At 40.2% G+C, this 16,284-nt stretch overlaps 1 protein-coding gene across 1 annotated transcript in view; it reads left to right on the top strand.

Annotated features, from left to right (window-relative positions):
- The window catches only part of LOC121453557 (serine protease inhibitor Kazal-type 5-like), a 79,316-nt gene extending 63,392 nt beyond the window's left edge, over positions 1-15,924 (top strand). Inside the window, exons 20-31 of the mRNA XM_041660427.1 lie at positions 454-547; positions 1,738-1,865; positions 3,551-3,623; positions 4,309-4,436; positions 4,586-4,664; positions 8,932-9,059; positions 10,085-10,145; positions 11,028-11,117; positions 11,224-11,351; positions 12,153-12,252; positions 12,982-13,112; positions 15,687-15,924. Of these exons, the coding sequence (XP_041516361.1) occupies positions 454-547; positions 1,738-1,865; positions 3,551-3,623; positions 4,309-4,436; positions 4,586-4,664; positions 8,932-9,059; positions 10,085-10,145; positions 11,028-11,117; positions 11,224-11,351; positions 12,153-12,252; positions 12,982-13,112; positions 15,687-15,924 (1,378 nt within the window). The remainder of the gene's footprint in view (positions 1-453; positions 548-1,737; positions 1,866-3,550; positions 3,624-4,308; positions 4,437-4,585; positions 4,665-8,931; positions 9,060-10,084; positions 10,146-11,027; positions 11,118-11,223; positions 11,352-12,152; positions 12,253-12,981; positions 13,113-15,686) is intronic.
- The last annotated feature ends 360 nt before the right edge of the window (positions 15,925-16,284 follow it).

Here is a 16,284-nt window from a genome sequence, read left to right as displayed (position 1 = left end):
AAGGTGAGGGGTGGGTGATAGAAAAATATTAACAAAAGACAGCTATACAAGCCAGAAGAAGAGATACAGCTGGAGGTAATTTCAATGTTTTGTTTTTGAAAAGTGAATGATAGAGGAAGAAGCTCATGCTTACTAAAGAAAATGATAATTATTGGGTCCTCTTGTAGATGAAAAAAAAAACTTTAAGAAATAAAGTTAAAGGTCCTGAGCAAACCATTTAGTAAATACTAACTAGCTGGTAGCTAAGTAGATGTTGTTTTTCTCTTAGTATGAGGAAAATTTTGCCAAGCAAAGGACTTCACATAATCCATCTATTGGATTTTCTGAGAAGAGGGCTTGTAACATAGATATTAAATACATCCTGATAAATTCCATCTAGATCCAATTGATTGGCTCATAGAAAAGTAATCGTTGTTCAGTAAGCTATTGTTCCTTTCACTTTCTGACTTTCAGCGACAGAGAAAAAGAAGAAAGAAGGAAGAAAGAAGAGGAAAATCAGAGAATCACTTCAGGCCATGGCTCTGGTGGTGGGAGGCAGAAGGCTAAGGTGAGCGGTAGCCCTAGCTTTCACGGCCTGTGTGGGTGGAACTCAGTGCCTGTGAGACTGGGATGGGGCTGGAGGGAAAGGGAAAGGCAGAGAGTGCCCAGACAAACAGGTCCTTGGAAGAACAGTCTTCCACCTTGGCCTCTCTGGTAAGATACTAATAAATCCTGCTGCTCTGTGACTCTTGACTTCTTTAGATCTGGAATTAATTGAGACAGTGAAACTTCCCAGGCTCCTGAGCCTTTTCTAGTTCATTAATCTTCGTGGCAGTCTTGATTCTCATCAGTATCTTTACTTTCTTTCACTCTTCTTTATTTCTGAGGATTAGGCCAAGCCTGTGAATTATCTTTTCTGCTCTCCAAAGCAGGACAGTATGATGAAACAGAACAGACCAGGGAGTCTGTACAATCGGCCTCTTACCATATAGACTTATGAAACTTTGGATAAATTACCTCATCTCTTTTATCTCAAAGTTCTCTTAAAGAGAGAGGGGAAAATAACTTAGATAGGAGAAAACTCCTTCTGAGCACATTTGAGACACTTTGCAGAGAGAGCACGGCATCGTCTAATGAGATACAGCATCATTTCATAGATTTCTGCTGCCTGTTCACCTTCTTAAGGCTGTAGGGAGATCAAGGCCATCACTTTGCTCCCAAATACACTACCTGTAATAAAAAATCTGCCTTTTCTGTTTTGTCTAGTGTGTCTGCTTTAGGACAATAAATTCCCACTCTCAGAAAATAAATGTGCTCAGGCTGTTTGTTTGCCTTCTCCGGATTGTGGAACGTGTCTAGTGAACACGTTGCCTTTATCTAGAGAAGAAGTGACAAATGATGCTTAAATAAAGAAATAAATGAAAGATTATTTCATTGAAACATTATACATCTGAACACAGAGAAATGTAGATCTGGCCTTTGGTATACAGTTTTCTAACCTTAGATTTGTGCTCTCAGCCTTTAGCCACTTTATAATTTCCCCATGTAAGCATTTAAGCACATTCAGTGCTACGAAACTGACCCTTCACAATTAGAACACGGCTGACTCTAGCGCCCCCTTTCTCTGTGGACGGCATCCCTAGGTCATGGACTATCTGCAAGGGTAAAAGTAAAAAATGCTCCTGATAGTGCTTGCTTCATGAGCTTGGCGGGAAGAAAAAGACTGCCCACGTGGCCTGCTTTCTTCTTCTTTTTCAGGAGGAATGTGCTCAGTACTGGGAAAGCATGAAAAATGGACAGCTCAGCTGTACTCGCGAGAGTGACCCTGTACGCGGTGCTGATGGGAAGCCATACAACAATAAATGCGTCATGTGTAAAGAGCTGCTGTAAGTGCTTCTCGTAGCAAGTGTGTCCAAAAGACAGCCACACATTTCTCCTTTTCTGTGGCTCCTTCTGCGAAAATTCTTTTCATTAGTCCCAATGCTTCCCTCACTTTTGTTTCCTAAGGAACATAAGCCCAAATGGGGGACAGATCATCAAGTGGCCGATTGTCCTGTTAACCACTCTAATTCTGTGACCTCCCAGTGTCATCGTAATATTGTCCATTGCCTAGTGAAATTTAATGATAGTCATTTGAAATTGCAAAACAGTGTTTAAGAGAGCCAGGCTCTTGCCAAGTGTATGAAACATAGAGTGTTTAAGAGAGCCAGGCTCCTGCCAAGTACATGAAACATTCCTAACTACAAAAACAGGAACAGGAGTAGTTACTTCAGTTTATTTTTCCCCCATGAATGGTATTAGAGTATTTCGTGACATAGTTCAGCCACTTTGATCAATCTTGTTAGGATCGGTAACACAGTTATTGCTAGTCCCATCTATAAACTGAGTTAGTCCTAAGTGACCCTAAACTTAGGGATGCTTTTAGTTGTGACATTTAATTATTGCATGATTAGTAAATGTGTAGCACCTATCTCTCATGCTACAAAGTATAATTCATTCATTCTTCACTTCTCTGAGGGTTATGTGATGAACCCTTATACCAATGCTGACATTCTACTAATGAGAAAAATGAAATTGTTTTTCTTTTTTAAAAAAAAAATATTTATTTATTATATTATGTGTATAGCATTCCTTCCACGTGTGCCTGCAAACCAGAAGGGGGCGCCAGGTCTCATTATAGATGGCTGTAAGCCACCATGTAGTTGCTGGGAATTGAACTCAGGACTTCAGGAAGAGCAGTCAGTGCTCTTAACCTCTGAGCCATCTCTCCAGCCCCAAAATTAGTTTTCTTAAAAGCGTTGTGGAGAGTGCATTTGAGGGCTCTAGCCAGTGGGCTCTAGCCGCAGTCCAGTTCTTCTGTACGGCCACCTAGATCTTACTCTGTATTGTCAGCATGTGTGACAAGCATTGTATACTGTGGGTGGAAGACCAGGGTTTTACTGGCCAGTGGCCTTCGTTGATCCTCCTGTCTCTGTGTCTTTACCTCTGGGATTATAAGCATCTGCCTGACACCAACCACTGCTTTTCATGTGGGTGCTGGGGATTCGAACTTGGGTCCTCATGTCTGTGAGGCAAGCAATTTACCAACTGAGCTATCTCTCAATTAGTGGAGGTGTCTGACCGAAGGTATGACCATAATTAGATTTACAGCATGTTATGGCATTATAGGAACTCTCTATTTTCAATAATTAAATTGATTAAAGTGCTATGACTTACATTCATTGGAATTTACTATTTATTTAAGTATTTGGGGCCATGCTTTAAGAAATAACATTATAATGATTTTTTTTTCTTAACGTCAAAATCATGGACCACTGCTCTAGGAAAGTGGACCAAGACTAGAGATGAATTTGGATAGAAATTGTAAAGGCTGTAATCAAATGATTTGATGATGTATTTTGTGGTGAAGGGCCCCCCTGCCCTGGAATCATAGTAATGGAACAGGCTGTGCTCTCAGAGAGTGGAGAAACTCGCTGTGAAAAAGAAGGTTTAGGACACAAGCCCTAGGACCCATTCATCCTGGGCGTGCAGTTGTGCCAACAAGATGACTATTCGACCCTTTCTCTCATAGGCAGAAAGACATAGAGGAAAGAAATAAAAATTCTGCCGAAAGATCAAATGGGACTGGCTCAGCCACGGGGAAGGTAAGTCAGTGCCAACGTTTGGTGCAAACCATCCAAAGTGTGGAAAGAGGTTGTTGTTGATGTAGCCAGTGGAGATCTTCCTCTTAGAATGTCAGAGCTAACACTGGGTTTTATATTGCTGCTATAAAATGTCACTATAGACCCTGGCTCACAGTGCTGCAAGTTATTGCCTTACATTTGTGGAGGTCATAGGTTCCAAATGACCCCACTAAAACCAAAGAGTCGGGGGAGCTGTGCTCCTTTGTGGAAGTCGCAGGGTATGAAATTCCTTTGCTGTCTCTTGACTTCCAGGAGCCGCCTGTGTTCGTTGGTTTGTGGCTGCCTTCCAGCCAGCATGCTTACTCACGGCTGATTCTCTATCCTTCTGGGACTCATTCCCCTGCTTGAGCAAGAACCCTCATGGTAGCAATGAGTCCTCCCCCCAGTCCCAAGTAACCTTCACACTTCAAATACAACTGATCGGTGCTCTTAATTCTCCATTGAGACGATTACATTAACTGATAAAATAACATATCTATCTGCACACTCCACACAAAGACATGGATGTCCTTATGTCATAATCCTGCCTACCTCAGCAAGGTTAAATGGCTGCCAGATGTGTGAATGGAAACCTTTGGCTTTTCAAACCCAATAAAATACTATATGAAAAAAGCATTTCTGATTATCTTTCCTCGTTTATTTTCAGGATGTATGTGATCAGTTTAGAAGCCAAATGAAAAACGGGAAACTCCTCTGTACTCGGGAAAGTGACCCTACCCGGGGTCCAGACGGCAAGACTCACGGCAACAAGTGTGTTATGTGCAAGGAGAGGTTGTAAGTGTCTTCCCAACAGTGCTCTGGCTGTGCGTCCAGATAGTGTAGTAACCACGTTACAGCAGTCCGAGCAGAACAGCGAGCGCTTTAGAAGTGAGTCCTATAATTAATGAGACACGTATTCACTTTCTTCCCATCCTTACTCTCAGGGAAAGAGAGGCCGCTGAAAAGAAAAAGAAAGAGGATGAAGCCAAGAGAAACACGGGGACAAACAAGAATGATAAGGAGGTAATATGTCAGACACGTTAATACCTGAATTTGGGAGGTTCATGTTAAGGAGATGGAGGTGATGGCTTTGGAGCCAGTATGAAATTGCCTTTTAGAAACTGAGCTTAATCAGGAGAGCAGACCTTGCACCCATGGGAGCATGGCTGGGCCACGGTGACGTAGGTGAATATTATGAGGGAGGATGAATCATGTTGGAGGCAGCATAACGGAACTGTGAGGTGAAAGAACATTATACACATTCTAAAACGCTAAGAGACTTAGTTCAGGGAGGAAAAGCTACAGTGGACAGCACGGGAGAGATACCTGACAGAGGGAAGGGACAAGAAAGAGACTGTGAGAACCAGAGAGGCAAAGAGAGCTCTCGGGGCTGGGGAGCCTGGCCACAGTTCAAAGCCAGTTCCAGGCGCAGCATCAGAGCTGTCTGGGTGGAGTGGCACAGAGAAGAACATTTATGTGCAAATCTTTGCGGTATGCATAGGAGACAGTGTGCACACATAAAGAGGCATATTTTTGCACATTCATTTTTCCTCCACAGAAGATAAGGAGCAAAGCAGCCCTAGGGCAGTTAGAGACCGAAGCTAGCAGGGGAGGTACGCCCTGACTCTTTGAGGTTGGGCTCTGATCTCTTAGACTCTAGAGCTACAGGCCCACCCAAATATTCATTGTAAGGGGAATCAGGTAACTAACTGTTTTGAAGTGCACATTCTCTCTCAATTATTGAGGATATGATAGTAAACAGAAAAAGACGTGGCTAGCTCTACCAAAACGAGCATGACACTTATGACTTAAAAACAACTCTAACATCGGTGCTAGGCATTCTCAGGACCAACAACAAATACCAGTGTTGTGACTATCCACTCTGCGGATATCATTTGAAGCTTTAAAAAGTATTTGGGACACAGGAAGGGCTTGGTCTTGGGAGTGGGGCAGAAAAAGGAAAGCACCAAAAAGTTCAATCAAGAAACAAATTGTTTCATTGATTCTTTGGACTGTTTTCTGCGTTTCTATTTTGTTGATTTCCGCCCTCAGTTTGATTATTTCCAGTCTTCTACTCCTCCTGGGTGTGTCTGCTTCTTTTTTTTCTAAAGCTTTCAGGTGTGCTGTTAAGTCTCCGATGTATGCTTTCTCTGTTTTCTTTAAGTGGGCACTTAGTGCTATGAACTTTCCTCTTAGCACTGCTTTCATAGTGTCCCATAGGTTTGAGTATGTTGTCCCTTTATTTTCATTAAATTCAGGGAAGACTTTAATTTCTTTCTTGATTTCTTCCTTGACCCAGGTGTGGTTCAGTAGTTGACTGTTCAGTTTCCATGAGTTTGTTGGCTTTCTGGAGGTAGGATTGTTGTTGAATTCTAACTTTAATCCGTGGTGATCTGATAAGACACAGGTGGACACTGATAATTTTTTGTATCTGTGGAGGTTTCCTTTGTTTCCGAGTATGTGGTCAATTTTCGAGAAGGTTCCATGGGCTGCAGAGAAGAAGGTATATTCTTTCCTATTTGGGTGGAATGTTCTATAGATGTCTGTTAAGTCCATTTGCTTCATTACCTCCAGTAGTTCTCTTACTTCTCTATTAGGTTTCTGTCTGATTGACCTGTCCATTGCTGAGAGAGGTGTATTGAAGTCTCCTACTACTAGTGTGTGTGGTTTGATGTCTACCTTGAGTTTTAGCAATATTTCTTTTATATACGTGGGTGCTTTTATATTAGGGGCGTAAATATTCAGGATTGAGACGTCATCCTGACAAATTGTTCCTGTTATGAGTATAAAGTGTCCATCTCAATCTCTTCTGATTGATTTTAGTTTGAAGTCAGTTTTGTTAGAAATTAATATGGCCACACCTGCTTTTTTCTTAGGACCATTTGCTTGATAAACCTTTTCCCAACCCTTTACTCTGAGTAGATGCCTGTCTTTGTGGTTGAGATGTGTTTCTTGCAAACAGCAGAATGTTGGATCCTGTTTTCGTATCCAATCTCTTAGCCTGTGCCTTTTTATAGGTGAATTGAGACCATTAATATTAAGTGATATTAATGACCAGTGGTTGTTCATGCTGGATATTCTTGTTGTTTTTGGAAGTAGAATTTGTGTGGGGGAGGGGGAGGGAAATGGGAGGCAGTGGCGGGGAAGAGACAGAAATCTTTAATAAATAAATAAATTTAAAAAGAAAAAAAAGAGTAGAAAAAGGTAGTTATAAATTCCAGCTAGGGCCATGTGACCAATTGTAGACACGAAAATTATAATTGACATAAATATTTCTGTCATATTTTGTTAAAATGTGTTTGAACAGATATTCATGTTTTCTTTTCTACTTATCATGTATTGTTACATCAATTAAGAGAGTATCAGTGATTACTATATTTAAGTTTTGGGAAACTAACAAAATGTCCCTCAGGGGAAATTGCCACCTCATCTAAAGATTATAATTCGTTTGTAGTTGTACATGAGATAGTTAAAATGATAGACTCATAATTATGACCTAGCTAAACCTATTATTCTTTTGTGATTGTACTTGGGATAATTATACTATGTTAGCTATAATTATGACCTGGTTACTGTTTTCATTTGGAAATTAAGCATATCAAAAGGAGGCATGATTATGATAATATTCTAGGTTGTCATCCTAACTACCTCTGAAATTAAATAAAACCTAAGAGGCTAAATAAAAAAAAAAAAGAAAGAAAGAAAAGAAACAAATTGGGAGTATGCACAGTAACGTGACCAGATGACACTTGACTGCCACTTGACTGCCACCTAGTGTTCAATTTGGGGCATTAATAGTGCCCTCCTTTCCACAATGAAGGCACAGAATAGCCATTATGATACAGCTCTTCTCACCTATGAAAGTCAATTAGAAAGAAAAAACTGCAATCTGTATAGAGAATAATCCTTTGAAATTTGTCAAAAGAGAGCTATATATTTCGTTATAATGTAAACCAAAATAAGATTTGCTCTTAGGTTTTAAACAGTTTGCAAAATCTATTTTGTGGATTTCTCTGATGTTACAGCTGAGAAAAGAGACAGGGACCACACACAAACAATAAGTAGATCAGGAGGGCAAATCCCGAAATCTGGCAGTACATTTGTACGATGATGATGAGTGTTATCGTTTATGTGTATGTGTCTATAGTGTGTGAGCACGTGCATGTGTGTGTGCTTGTGTGTGCGCATGTGTGTGTATGTGTGTGTGCATGTGTGTGTGTGCATGTGTTATTGTTAGCAGCTGGAATGAAAATAACTGCAGTTGCTTCTGAAAATGATATTATTGAGAAAAATAATATAATGATCAGATGCTCAATTTCAGAGATAACTTTAAGAATTCAGTGGATAAAGTAAGCATGGGATTGTCTGTAGGAGAAAAAAAGGCAACCCCAAGCTAAGCCGCTATCAGTATTATAATGAGAGTGTGCCTCCAAAGGTCTCCTTGGAGTTAGGGAGAGTTCAAGGTAAAAATCTCATGGGACCAGTTCCCTTGCCATTGTTTTAAGCCTGATTTTTTTAACATAAAAAAAAAATCCCAGCTCTCTCTTCTTATAAACTAGTGGCTTTGTCTCTTCCATGGAAAAACAAAGAAGTAAAAATAAGGGAGCTTGTTCTGTAGATAGCTGGTCACAAACCCAGCATTTACACCGATTGTTTAGTATTTCTGAGTCTTTTCTAAAATGAAAAATAGGTGCACATCATATGAGCTGATGTAATTCACATGGTAGAAAATATCGTAAAGATGTGCCTGTGTAGCAAGCTGGCTGAGAAGGTAACGTGACAATTGCCCCCAAGCTTGAAACTCTGGGTTTGATCCCAGGAATTCACGCAGTGGAATGAGAAAACCAAGCTTTCTACAGCTCCCCTGAGTCTGCACACATGTGCCCACACACATGTACACATACACAACCAATAAATGCAAAACTATCATTACAGAACAGAACTGTGGGTTTATATGTTTGCATGCCTTGCCAGGTGAATATGTTCAGTCAATTCTGTATTTTGAGGCCTGTTTTTACATTTGGAGTAGTGAGCACAGCTGCAGACAGGCAGATTTGGGACATAGCCTCACAGAAGACTTCGTACAAATGAGATGAGCTGTCTTAGGCAGCGATGAAATTCCCCTGGAGAAGACAAGTGGGACAAAGTATCTTTAAATCGTAATCCATTCTCTGAAATCTCATTTTCTCTATTTTCTTCCAAACATTATGAGTCCGTGCCTAACTTTCATGGTGCTTCCAGACTCTAAATCCTGTCTAAGGTTGTAATATTTTCTCTGTCCTCTTGTCAGGATCAATGCCATGAATTCCGGAGCCTGCAGAGAGATGGGAAGCTGATCTGCACCAGAGAAAATGATCCTATCCGAGGCCCAGATGGCAAGACGCATGTCAACAAGTGTGCCATGTGTCAGAGCATATTGTACGTGAGGAGGCTTGTTGATGAGTTTGATAAATCACATGTCAACAAGTGTGTATGTCAGAGTATGTTGTACATGAACAGATTTGTTGATGAGTTTGATAAATCATGCTTGTTTGATGGGAAAGAATTTCTGTCATTTAAAAACCTATGACACTTGGTTTTACACATTATAGATAAATACATCCTCATTTATAAAGACTAGTGTTAGTTTTCAAAGCACTCAATGAGAAGCTGTTCTTGTAAACAATGAGGTGTGTAGTCACACCTGGGTGGTCTAAGGTGGGAAACAATCGTGATACATTTACAAGTCAATGACTTTTTTATTTATTATTTTTATTTATCTCTTTATTTTATTTATTTATTTTGGTTTTTTGAAACAGGGTTTCTCTGTGTAACAGTTCTGGCTGTCCTGGAACTCACTTTGTAAACCAGGTTGGCCACGAACTCACAGAGTTCTGCCTGTCTCTGCCTCCCAAGTGCTGGGATTGGACACCACCTCTGGGCAGTCAGTGTCTTTTAAACAAAAAGGTTCAGTCACTGATGTGACTGTGTATCTCATGGGACTTCAGGCCATCTTGTATGTGAAAGAGTCACATTGACAACACAGTTTTTGTTGAGATTCAAGATTAGTTTGTTTTCTAAAACGTGGGTAAACTTTAAAGCATTGTAACTACATGAAGAATAAACAAACCAGAGCTTAAGGTGAAGCAACTGTCAAAGTATCAAAAAAGAAAAGGAGAAATGAAGCTATAGTCTGAAATAAACCCATTCCCTTAAGAAGCAACAGCCCTTTAGAATCCTTTGAATCGTGACGATAGGAAAGCAACAGAATTGGTGACCATTGAGCGTGCTGCCATGGTAGAATGTCCATCCATCAGAGACAACAGATAGAAACGTGTGTCTAGGTGTTTTTAAGGCATGAGACTATAGTGTTATGTTTGTTAATGTTTAGCATTGGAAAAATACTTGGTTAAAGATAATTCAGCATAATCCTAGAAATATTTATTGGTTTCTTTTTTCTGCAGCGAACGAGAAGCTACTGAAAGAAAGATGAGGAATGAAGAAAACTCAGGTCCTCAGGGAAAGGTTGTGTTTTAACAGATTTACCTAACTTGCCTTTCCATGTAGTCTTTAGTAAGAAAGATAGTAATGTTTTACTTTAAATTTTGATTTTGACAACACTCTCACTTTCTGTCATAATGTAAGATATATCACCACACCACACATACACACACAAAACAAAACATACAAACCACACACACAACCCATACACACACACATACCTCACACACCCCATACACACACAACTCATGCACAACACACACGCATAACACACACACACAACGCACACACACCCCAAATACACTCCACACTACACACACACATCCCCCATCCCCACACATCCCACACACCCCACACATCCCACACACCCCACACTATACACACACATGGAATTAATCTTTTAAAAATTCTTAGAAAATTCTTCTATAGTATATGCCAATTTTTGTCTTTCTGCTTTAACAGAAATATGCTTTGGAAAACTAGACGACACAGACTTCTTTCACCTCAACTGCATGCTCATCTTTCACACTTTAAACGTGAAAGGAGGCTTTGGGTAGCTTCTTGATGTTGACCTTAACGAGTCCTGTAGCTAACAGACATCCCAAGCCTCCTGTTCAGCTTGTCTTTGCTATCTTCTGTTCTCTCCAGATGATATTCTCTGCATCTATGAATCAGTAGTATGCATGTATTACAGTACTTTCTCTCTTCTCAAGACTCAAAAGAAGGCAGATATCATCCCTTGGTCATTCCACAGTGGTCATCACATTCTCTTTAGCCTAGAGTGCTTTGAGATTCTCCTTGGTTTAAGGTTGTGGAAAGGGGAGAAAGAACAGATGATAGGCAGGCGAATCAGCAGGAGGTGAGACATGCCTATCAAGTCTTTTCTTATGTTTTTCTACCTCTCAGGACCAGTGTGGAGAAGTTCACAACACAGCAGGCAATGCAAAACCTAGGCAGGTCAGGAGTTCTTTGCCCTCCATGGCTGGGATCAACGAAGTGAGTACCAGCCTGGATCCAAAAGATATCTCCTAAAACTGAGTTTGAGAAAACCACCCAGCAACAAAGGGAAAGCCCATGCTCACCTCCCTATCTCATTCCCTAGGATGAGTGCAGCGAGTTCCGAAAGCTCATGAGGAATGACAAGCTTCTCTGTCCACAAAAGGATGACCCAGTGCTTGGTACTGATGGAGCTCTCTATCAACACAAGTGCCACATGTGCAGAGCTGTCCTGTGAGTAAACTCATTGCGCTCAGCCAGCAGGGGGCACACAGTTGTACAAATTGCTGCTGGAACACATGTATGTGCTCCTGAGTCCAAGAGAATCAGTAATATGGCCAAGGGCTGCAAGTTAAGACAACCAATGCAGAAGAAAGAGTGCTTGGGTTTGGAGACAGGAAGTGAAGGAGTGTCTCCTCACCAGGGCATTCATTCCAAATCCTTGATCTAAAACCACATGAGAACCCCAAAAAAAGTCATTAAAATATACGAAATTTTATGCCCAAAAAATGCATTCATTAAATAAGGGTCTCAAGGGCTAAATGATTTGACTAGTGAACAAACACATTTAAAGACCAGTGGACACCATGATGGTTAAAAGCACCCATGAAGACAGCATCAATACTCCTTAGTTTCTCACAGAGAATGTTCCTGCCGTGGGGATGGACTGTCGGTGCTGCTCAGTGTTCGTCACCTTTGTGTGCTTTTAAAGCATCTCATTCTGGTCATATCCTGATGGAATTCTCTACAGTTCTCTCATGTTTTCCTGGGACAGACGTCTTTCTATGAGATGTTACAAAGGTTTTGCACAAGCCGGGCGGTGGTGGCGCACGCCTTTAATCCCAGCACTCGGGAGGCAGAGGCAGGCAGATCTCTGTGAGTTCGAGACCAGCCTGGTCTACAAGAGCTAGTTCCAGGACAGGCTCCAAAACCACAGAGAAACCCTGTCTCAAAAAACAAAAAAAAAAAAAACAACAAAAAAAAAAAGGTTTTGCACATATTTTTTAATGTTTTTTTTTTCCTTTCTTCTTCTAGTGAAAAGGAAGCTTTGGAAAGGCCTGGACTCCAAGGAAATCCATCACACATTAGAGTTACTAAAGAAGAAGGGGGTCCAGGATTTTCCAGCTCCTCTGAGGTAAGGAGTTTCTCCTTGAAATCTTAGGCCAGTAGCTTCTGTCCTCCAGTGGTTGGGGAGCCTGCAGCTCAAAGCCAGCTCAGGGGAAGCATCATGATAGTTTTCGGCCCAGTGAGCACAATTTGTTCACAAGTCTTCGCCATTCACACAGGAGGTAGTGTTGCAGAGATAAGGAAGCACGGGTTTTGCATATTTCTTTTTGCCACCACAGAAGATAGAGACCAGGGTAGCTCCTGGGGAGGTAGAGACCAGAGTTAGTAAGGGAGGTATGGACTAATTTTTTTCAGACCAGAATCTGATCTCTTAGAACGGCCAGTATCTTAAAGAGGTAGGTCCACACCAAAGGGAATTCATTAAGAGTGGATATTGTTTCTAGCATGAATATTATTCTAGACTCTTTCCTAGAAGCATGTCCTAGCTTACTATGCCTCAGATCATTAAAGAATTCCACTTATTGCTTCTTTTTTTTGGGGGGGGAGGGGGAGTTGTCACTGTTATTTTTGGTTTTGTTTCTTTTTGGCGCACTAATATTCTCTAGTTAAAAGAAGCCAAAGGCAGGAGGTTATGCCCACCCAATATGATGTGAAATACTGAATGCATTTGAGTAATGCACCACAGTCCTGTTCTTAATCATTGACTCAGATGCCATTAGGAAAACCAATATTTCTCCAATCCCATATAATCCCTTGAAAGTCTTAAGCAACTTTGCTCTCTACTCTACCTGTGCAGGACTCTGACATATGCAAACACTACCGAATATTGCCCAGGATGGGCTATCTTTGCCCAAAGAATATTCAGCCTGTCTGTGGGGATGATGGCCAAACCTACGCCAACCCCTGCATGCTCTGTCATGAAAACCTGTAAGTACCCACATCACACCATCTCCTCTTCCAGTGTGAGGGTTGCCAACTGCAATTGCCTATAGCAGTGCTCTGATATTAACTAGATATTTATTTCAAGTTATCTGTTGTCTCCGTCCCAACATTCAAAATGGGTTCATTTTTTAAAATGAAAAGTATATAACAGTATCCTTTTAATATACTTGCCTGTCTCTATTACTTCATAAAGGTAATAGAGTAATAGGAAAAGAGGAAGGAGCAGTGGTGGGATCACAATGATTGAAGAGCACCTCTATAAGACTGTGTAGATTCATGAAAGTGTGGCCATCATCTATCTGGCATACAGAAAGAGAAAGCAGTTGAGATCTCGGAAAAAAAAAAAAGAAAGCAGTTGAGAACCACCATATATATATAGTGTCTGTACCACTTACAATGCCTAAGAAATTGTATGACTGTAAGACAGTGATTGGTTTCCCAGCATCTCTAAGCCTTCTTGAAGGAGCTAATACCATGCAATAAATGTATGCTAGATGGATGCCATATATGATGTCTGTTCTTAGCTTTAACACTGAATGTACATGCTCGCCAGTTATCTCATCATGTGAAATCTCAGTTTCTTCCTTGGAAGAAGGTGGAGACTATTACTTAAGCTACCAAGTTCACTGATAACTGAGAAGAACTTGGATATGAAAGTATAGGTTAAGTGCAAGAGCTGTTTAGTTCTTTCATTGTTTGTTTTCGTTTGGTTGATTTTCTTCTCAAATACTGATTTTGCAAAAACTTGTCATTGTCCCTAGACTTATCATTCACCTTCTCTCAGCCTCCCTGTGACAAATTTCTTTGGAAGTATGGTGGAAATTCTTTATATCTAGAAATGTGAACTATAAACTGTGAACTTACTTGCCATCATACCTGTAGGTATGGTGTGATGATAAGTCATTTTCCCATTCCATCATCAAGTTTTCATAACGTGATGTAGAGATCTATTTTTGTCTTGGTGGATGGGTGAACCTGATACTCAGAGAGTTCAAATGTTTTTATTAAATGTCACAAAACTCACAAAATTTAGAAAATATCTTACCCTTGCTTTATCTGGGTCTAAGTAATTGTGGTTTAACTGTAGTTTCTTTACTTTACTATTATTATCTTCAATGCAGTGGTTCCACTGCCATTTGTGAGACTATAAATTAGTTTGATATCATAAAGATGTGATACAGTGTGTGAAATTCCTTTGATAATATACATATGTGGCACAATATGTGGACTTAACATATATGAGCTCACAGGCTCACTGAATACACCAATGGAAATTAAATATTTGTTAATTCTTTAATTCTTTCTAAGAATTCAGTTATTACATACACACACTGTCTTTTGGCCCTAAATCCTTCAATTCCTTTTGATTATAAATCTGAAGACCTAAATTATCGATACTATTTAACCAAACTTTTCATTAATTATTCCAGCCCAGGTCTAATCAAGAAAGCTTCATAGACAGAAGCTCAAGTGATGAAAGGATTAATGTAGTCTACCTTGGGTGCATGCCATGGCTAAGGAAGGTAGGGGTAGACCTCATAGAGAAGACTCAGGTTTTCTTGTGGAAGAAGGACGAATATTTAGTGAAGGGTTAGATCAAGCTATAGGGCTTCAACTTCAATGAAGCAGATTATGGGTTTTCCCCAGCAACACAGATGAAAAGCAGAATCTTCCTTCACAATTTTTTTTTTTTTTTTTCGAGACAGGGTTTCTCTGTGGCTTTGGAGCCTGTCCTGGAACTAGCTCTGTAGACCAGGCTGGTCTCGAACTCACAGAGATCTGCCTGCCTCTGCCTCCGGAGTGCTGGGATTAAAGGCGTGCGCCACCATCGCCCGGCTCCTTCACAAAATTTCTTAAGTTAAAAGTCTTGAAATTCTCTCAAGTATCATTTCAGGTTCAAGAAATAACCCCGTATTATTGTATTTTTGTTCTATTTTCTATCCCCAAAGTTATATTACCTGATATAGTCAAACTCCTTTCTGGGATCTAATTTTTTCACCTTCAAAACAAAGTCACGTGTGCCAGTGAGGTGACTCAGCAGGTGAGGATGCTAGCTGTTCATGTCTGTCTACTTGAACTCAATCCCAGAACCTACCACAGTAATTGCAGTTAATTGGTTCCCAAAAATTATATTCTGACCTTTCCATCTGTACCATGGTACATACGTGCCAGTGCTCATAACACACACACACACACACACACAAATACACCCATGGGCACACAGTCCTATACACATGCACACACACAGAAACACACACATGCACAGACACACATGAGCATACACACCAATTGAAATGAAAATTTATAAAAAAAAAACAAAAGCTTTGGATTAAGAATCACATGATTCTATCTTGGTTGAAATGTGGTGAAATAGACTCAGAACTAGAGGATAAGTTAGGAACAGAAGAGAATAACCAAAGCTAGATGATGCTAAGCAGAAAATGGTTCCATGAATTAGACTTTTATGCTAATTAAGTTTGGTATTCATACGTCACCTACATCTGTTTATCATTAGATCTGAATATTTTTCCCGTCATTGAAGCATCTCTTCTTTTTTAGGATCCGTCAGACTAATACACGCATACGTAGTCAAGGGAAGTGTGAGGAGAGCAGCAACCTGGAAACAATACCTGCTGAAACGCCTGCATCTGTGAGTGCATTGGCCTCTGGGTTATGGTGGCAGCTGCTGTGGGTTCTGATTTGGTTCATGCACTGGGAAATAAAAATTTGTCTGGCCAGAGAAGTCACACTAATAGGTCATATGACTCGAGAATTATCCACATTATTACCAGGATGATAAAGTAATTATTGAAGCATGTGGTAATAAGCTTATGCCAATTATAAGACAAGATGGAGGCTAAGAGAGGCAGGTCATAACAGCTGGATTGAAACCAATTCTACGTAATGCTTATGTCGTTGTGTATTGCAAAGAATTTAATTTTCCTCAATGCTAAAAGTTGGCCTCTTATTTAAATACCTAACAGAATACTTGAACATGTATTACTTACTTTGAAAGTCTCCCTGGTAACTCTATCTGAAATCCCTTTCACAGGTTAGATAACAATGAACTAGATAAGAAAGAAGCATTTAAATGAAAACAATGTGGTGTAATAAGCTAAACATAGGTTAGTTTTTTGATGGTTTTCATATAGGATAT

This window comes from Microtus oregoni, unplaced genomic scaffold (genome assembly GCF_018167655.1).
Source record: "Microtus oregoni isolate MIOR12 unplaced genomic scaffold, Mior012 000011F_ref0000422, whole genome shotgun sequence".
NCBI lineage: Eukaryota > Metazoa > Chordata > Mammalia > Rodentia > Cricetidae > Microtus > Microtus oregoni.
Note: the sequence above shows the minus strand (reverse complement) of the source record. Positions and strands in the feature narration are given on the sequence as shown.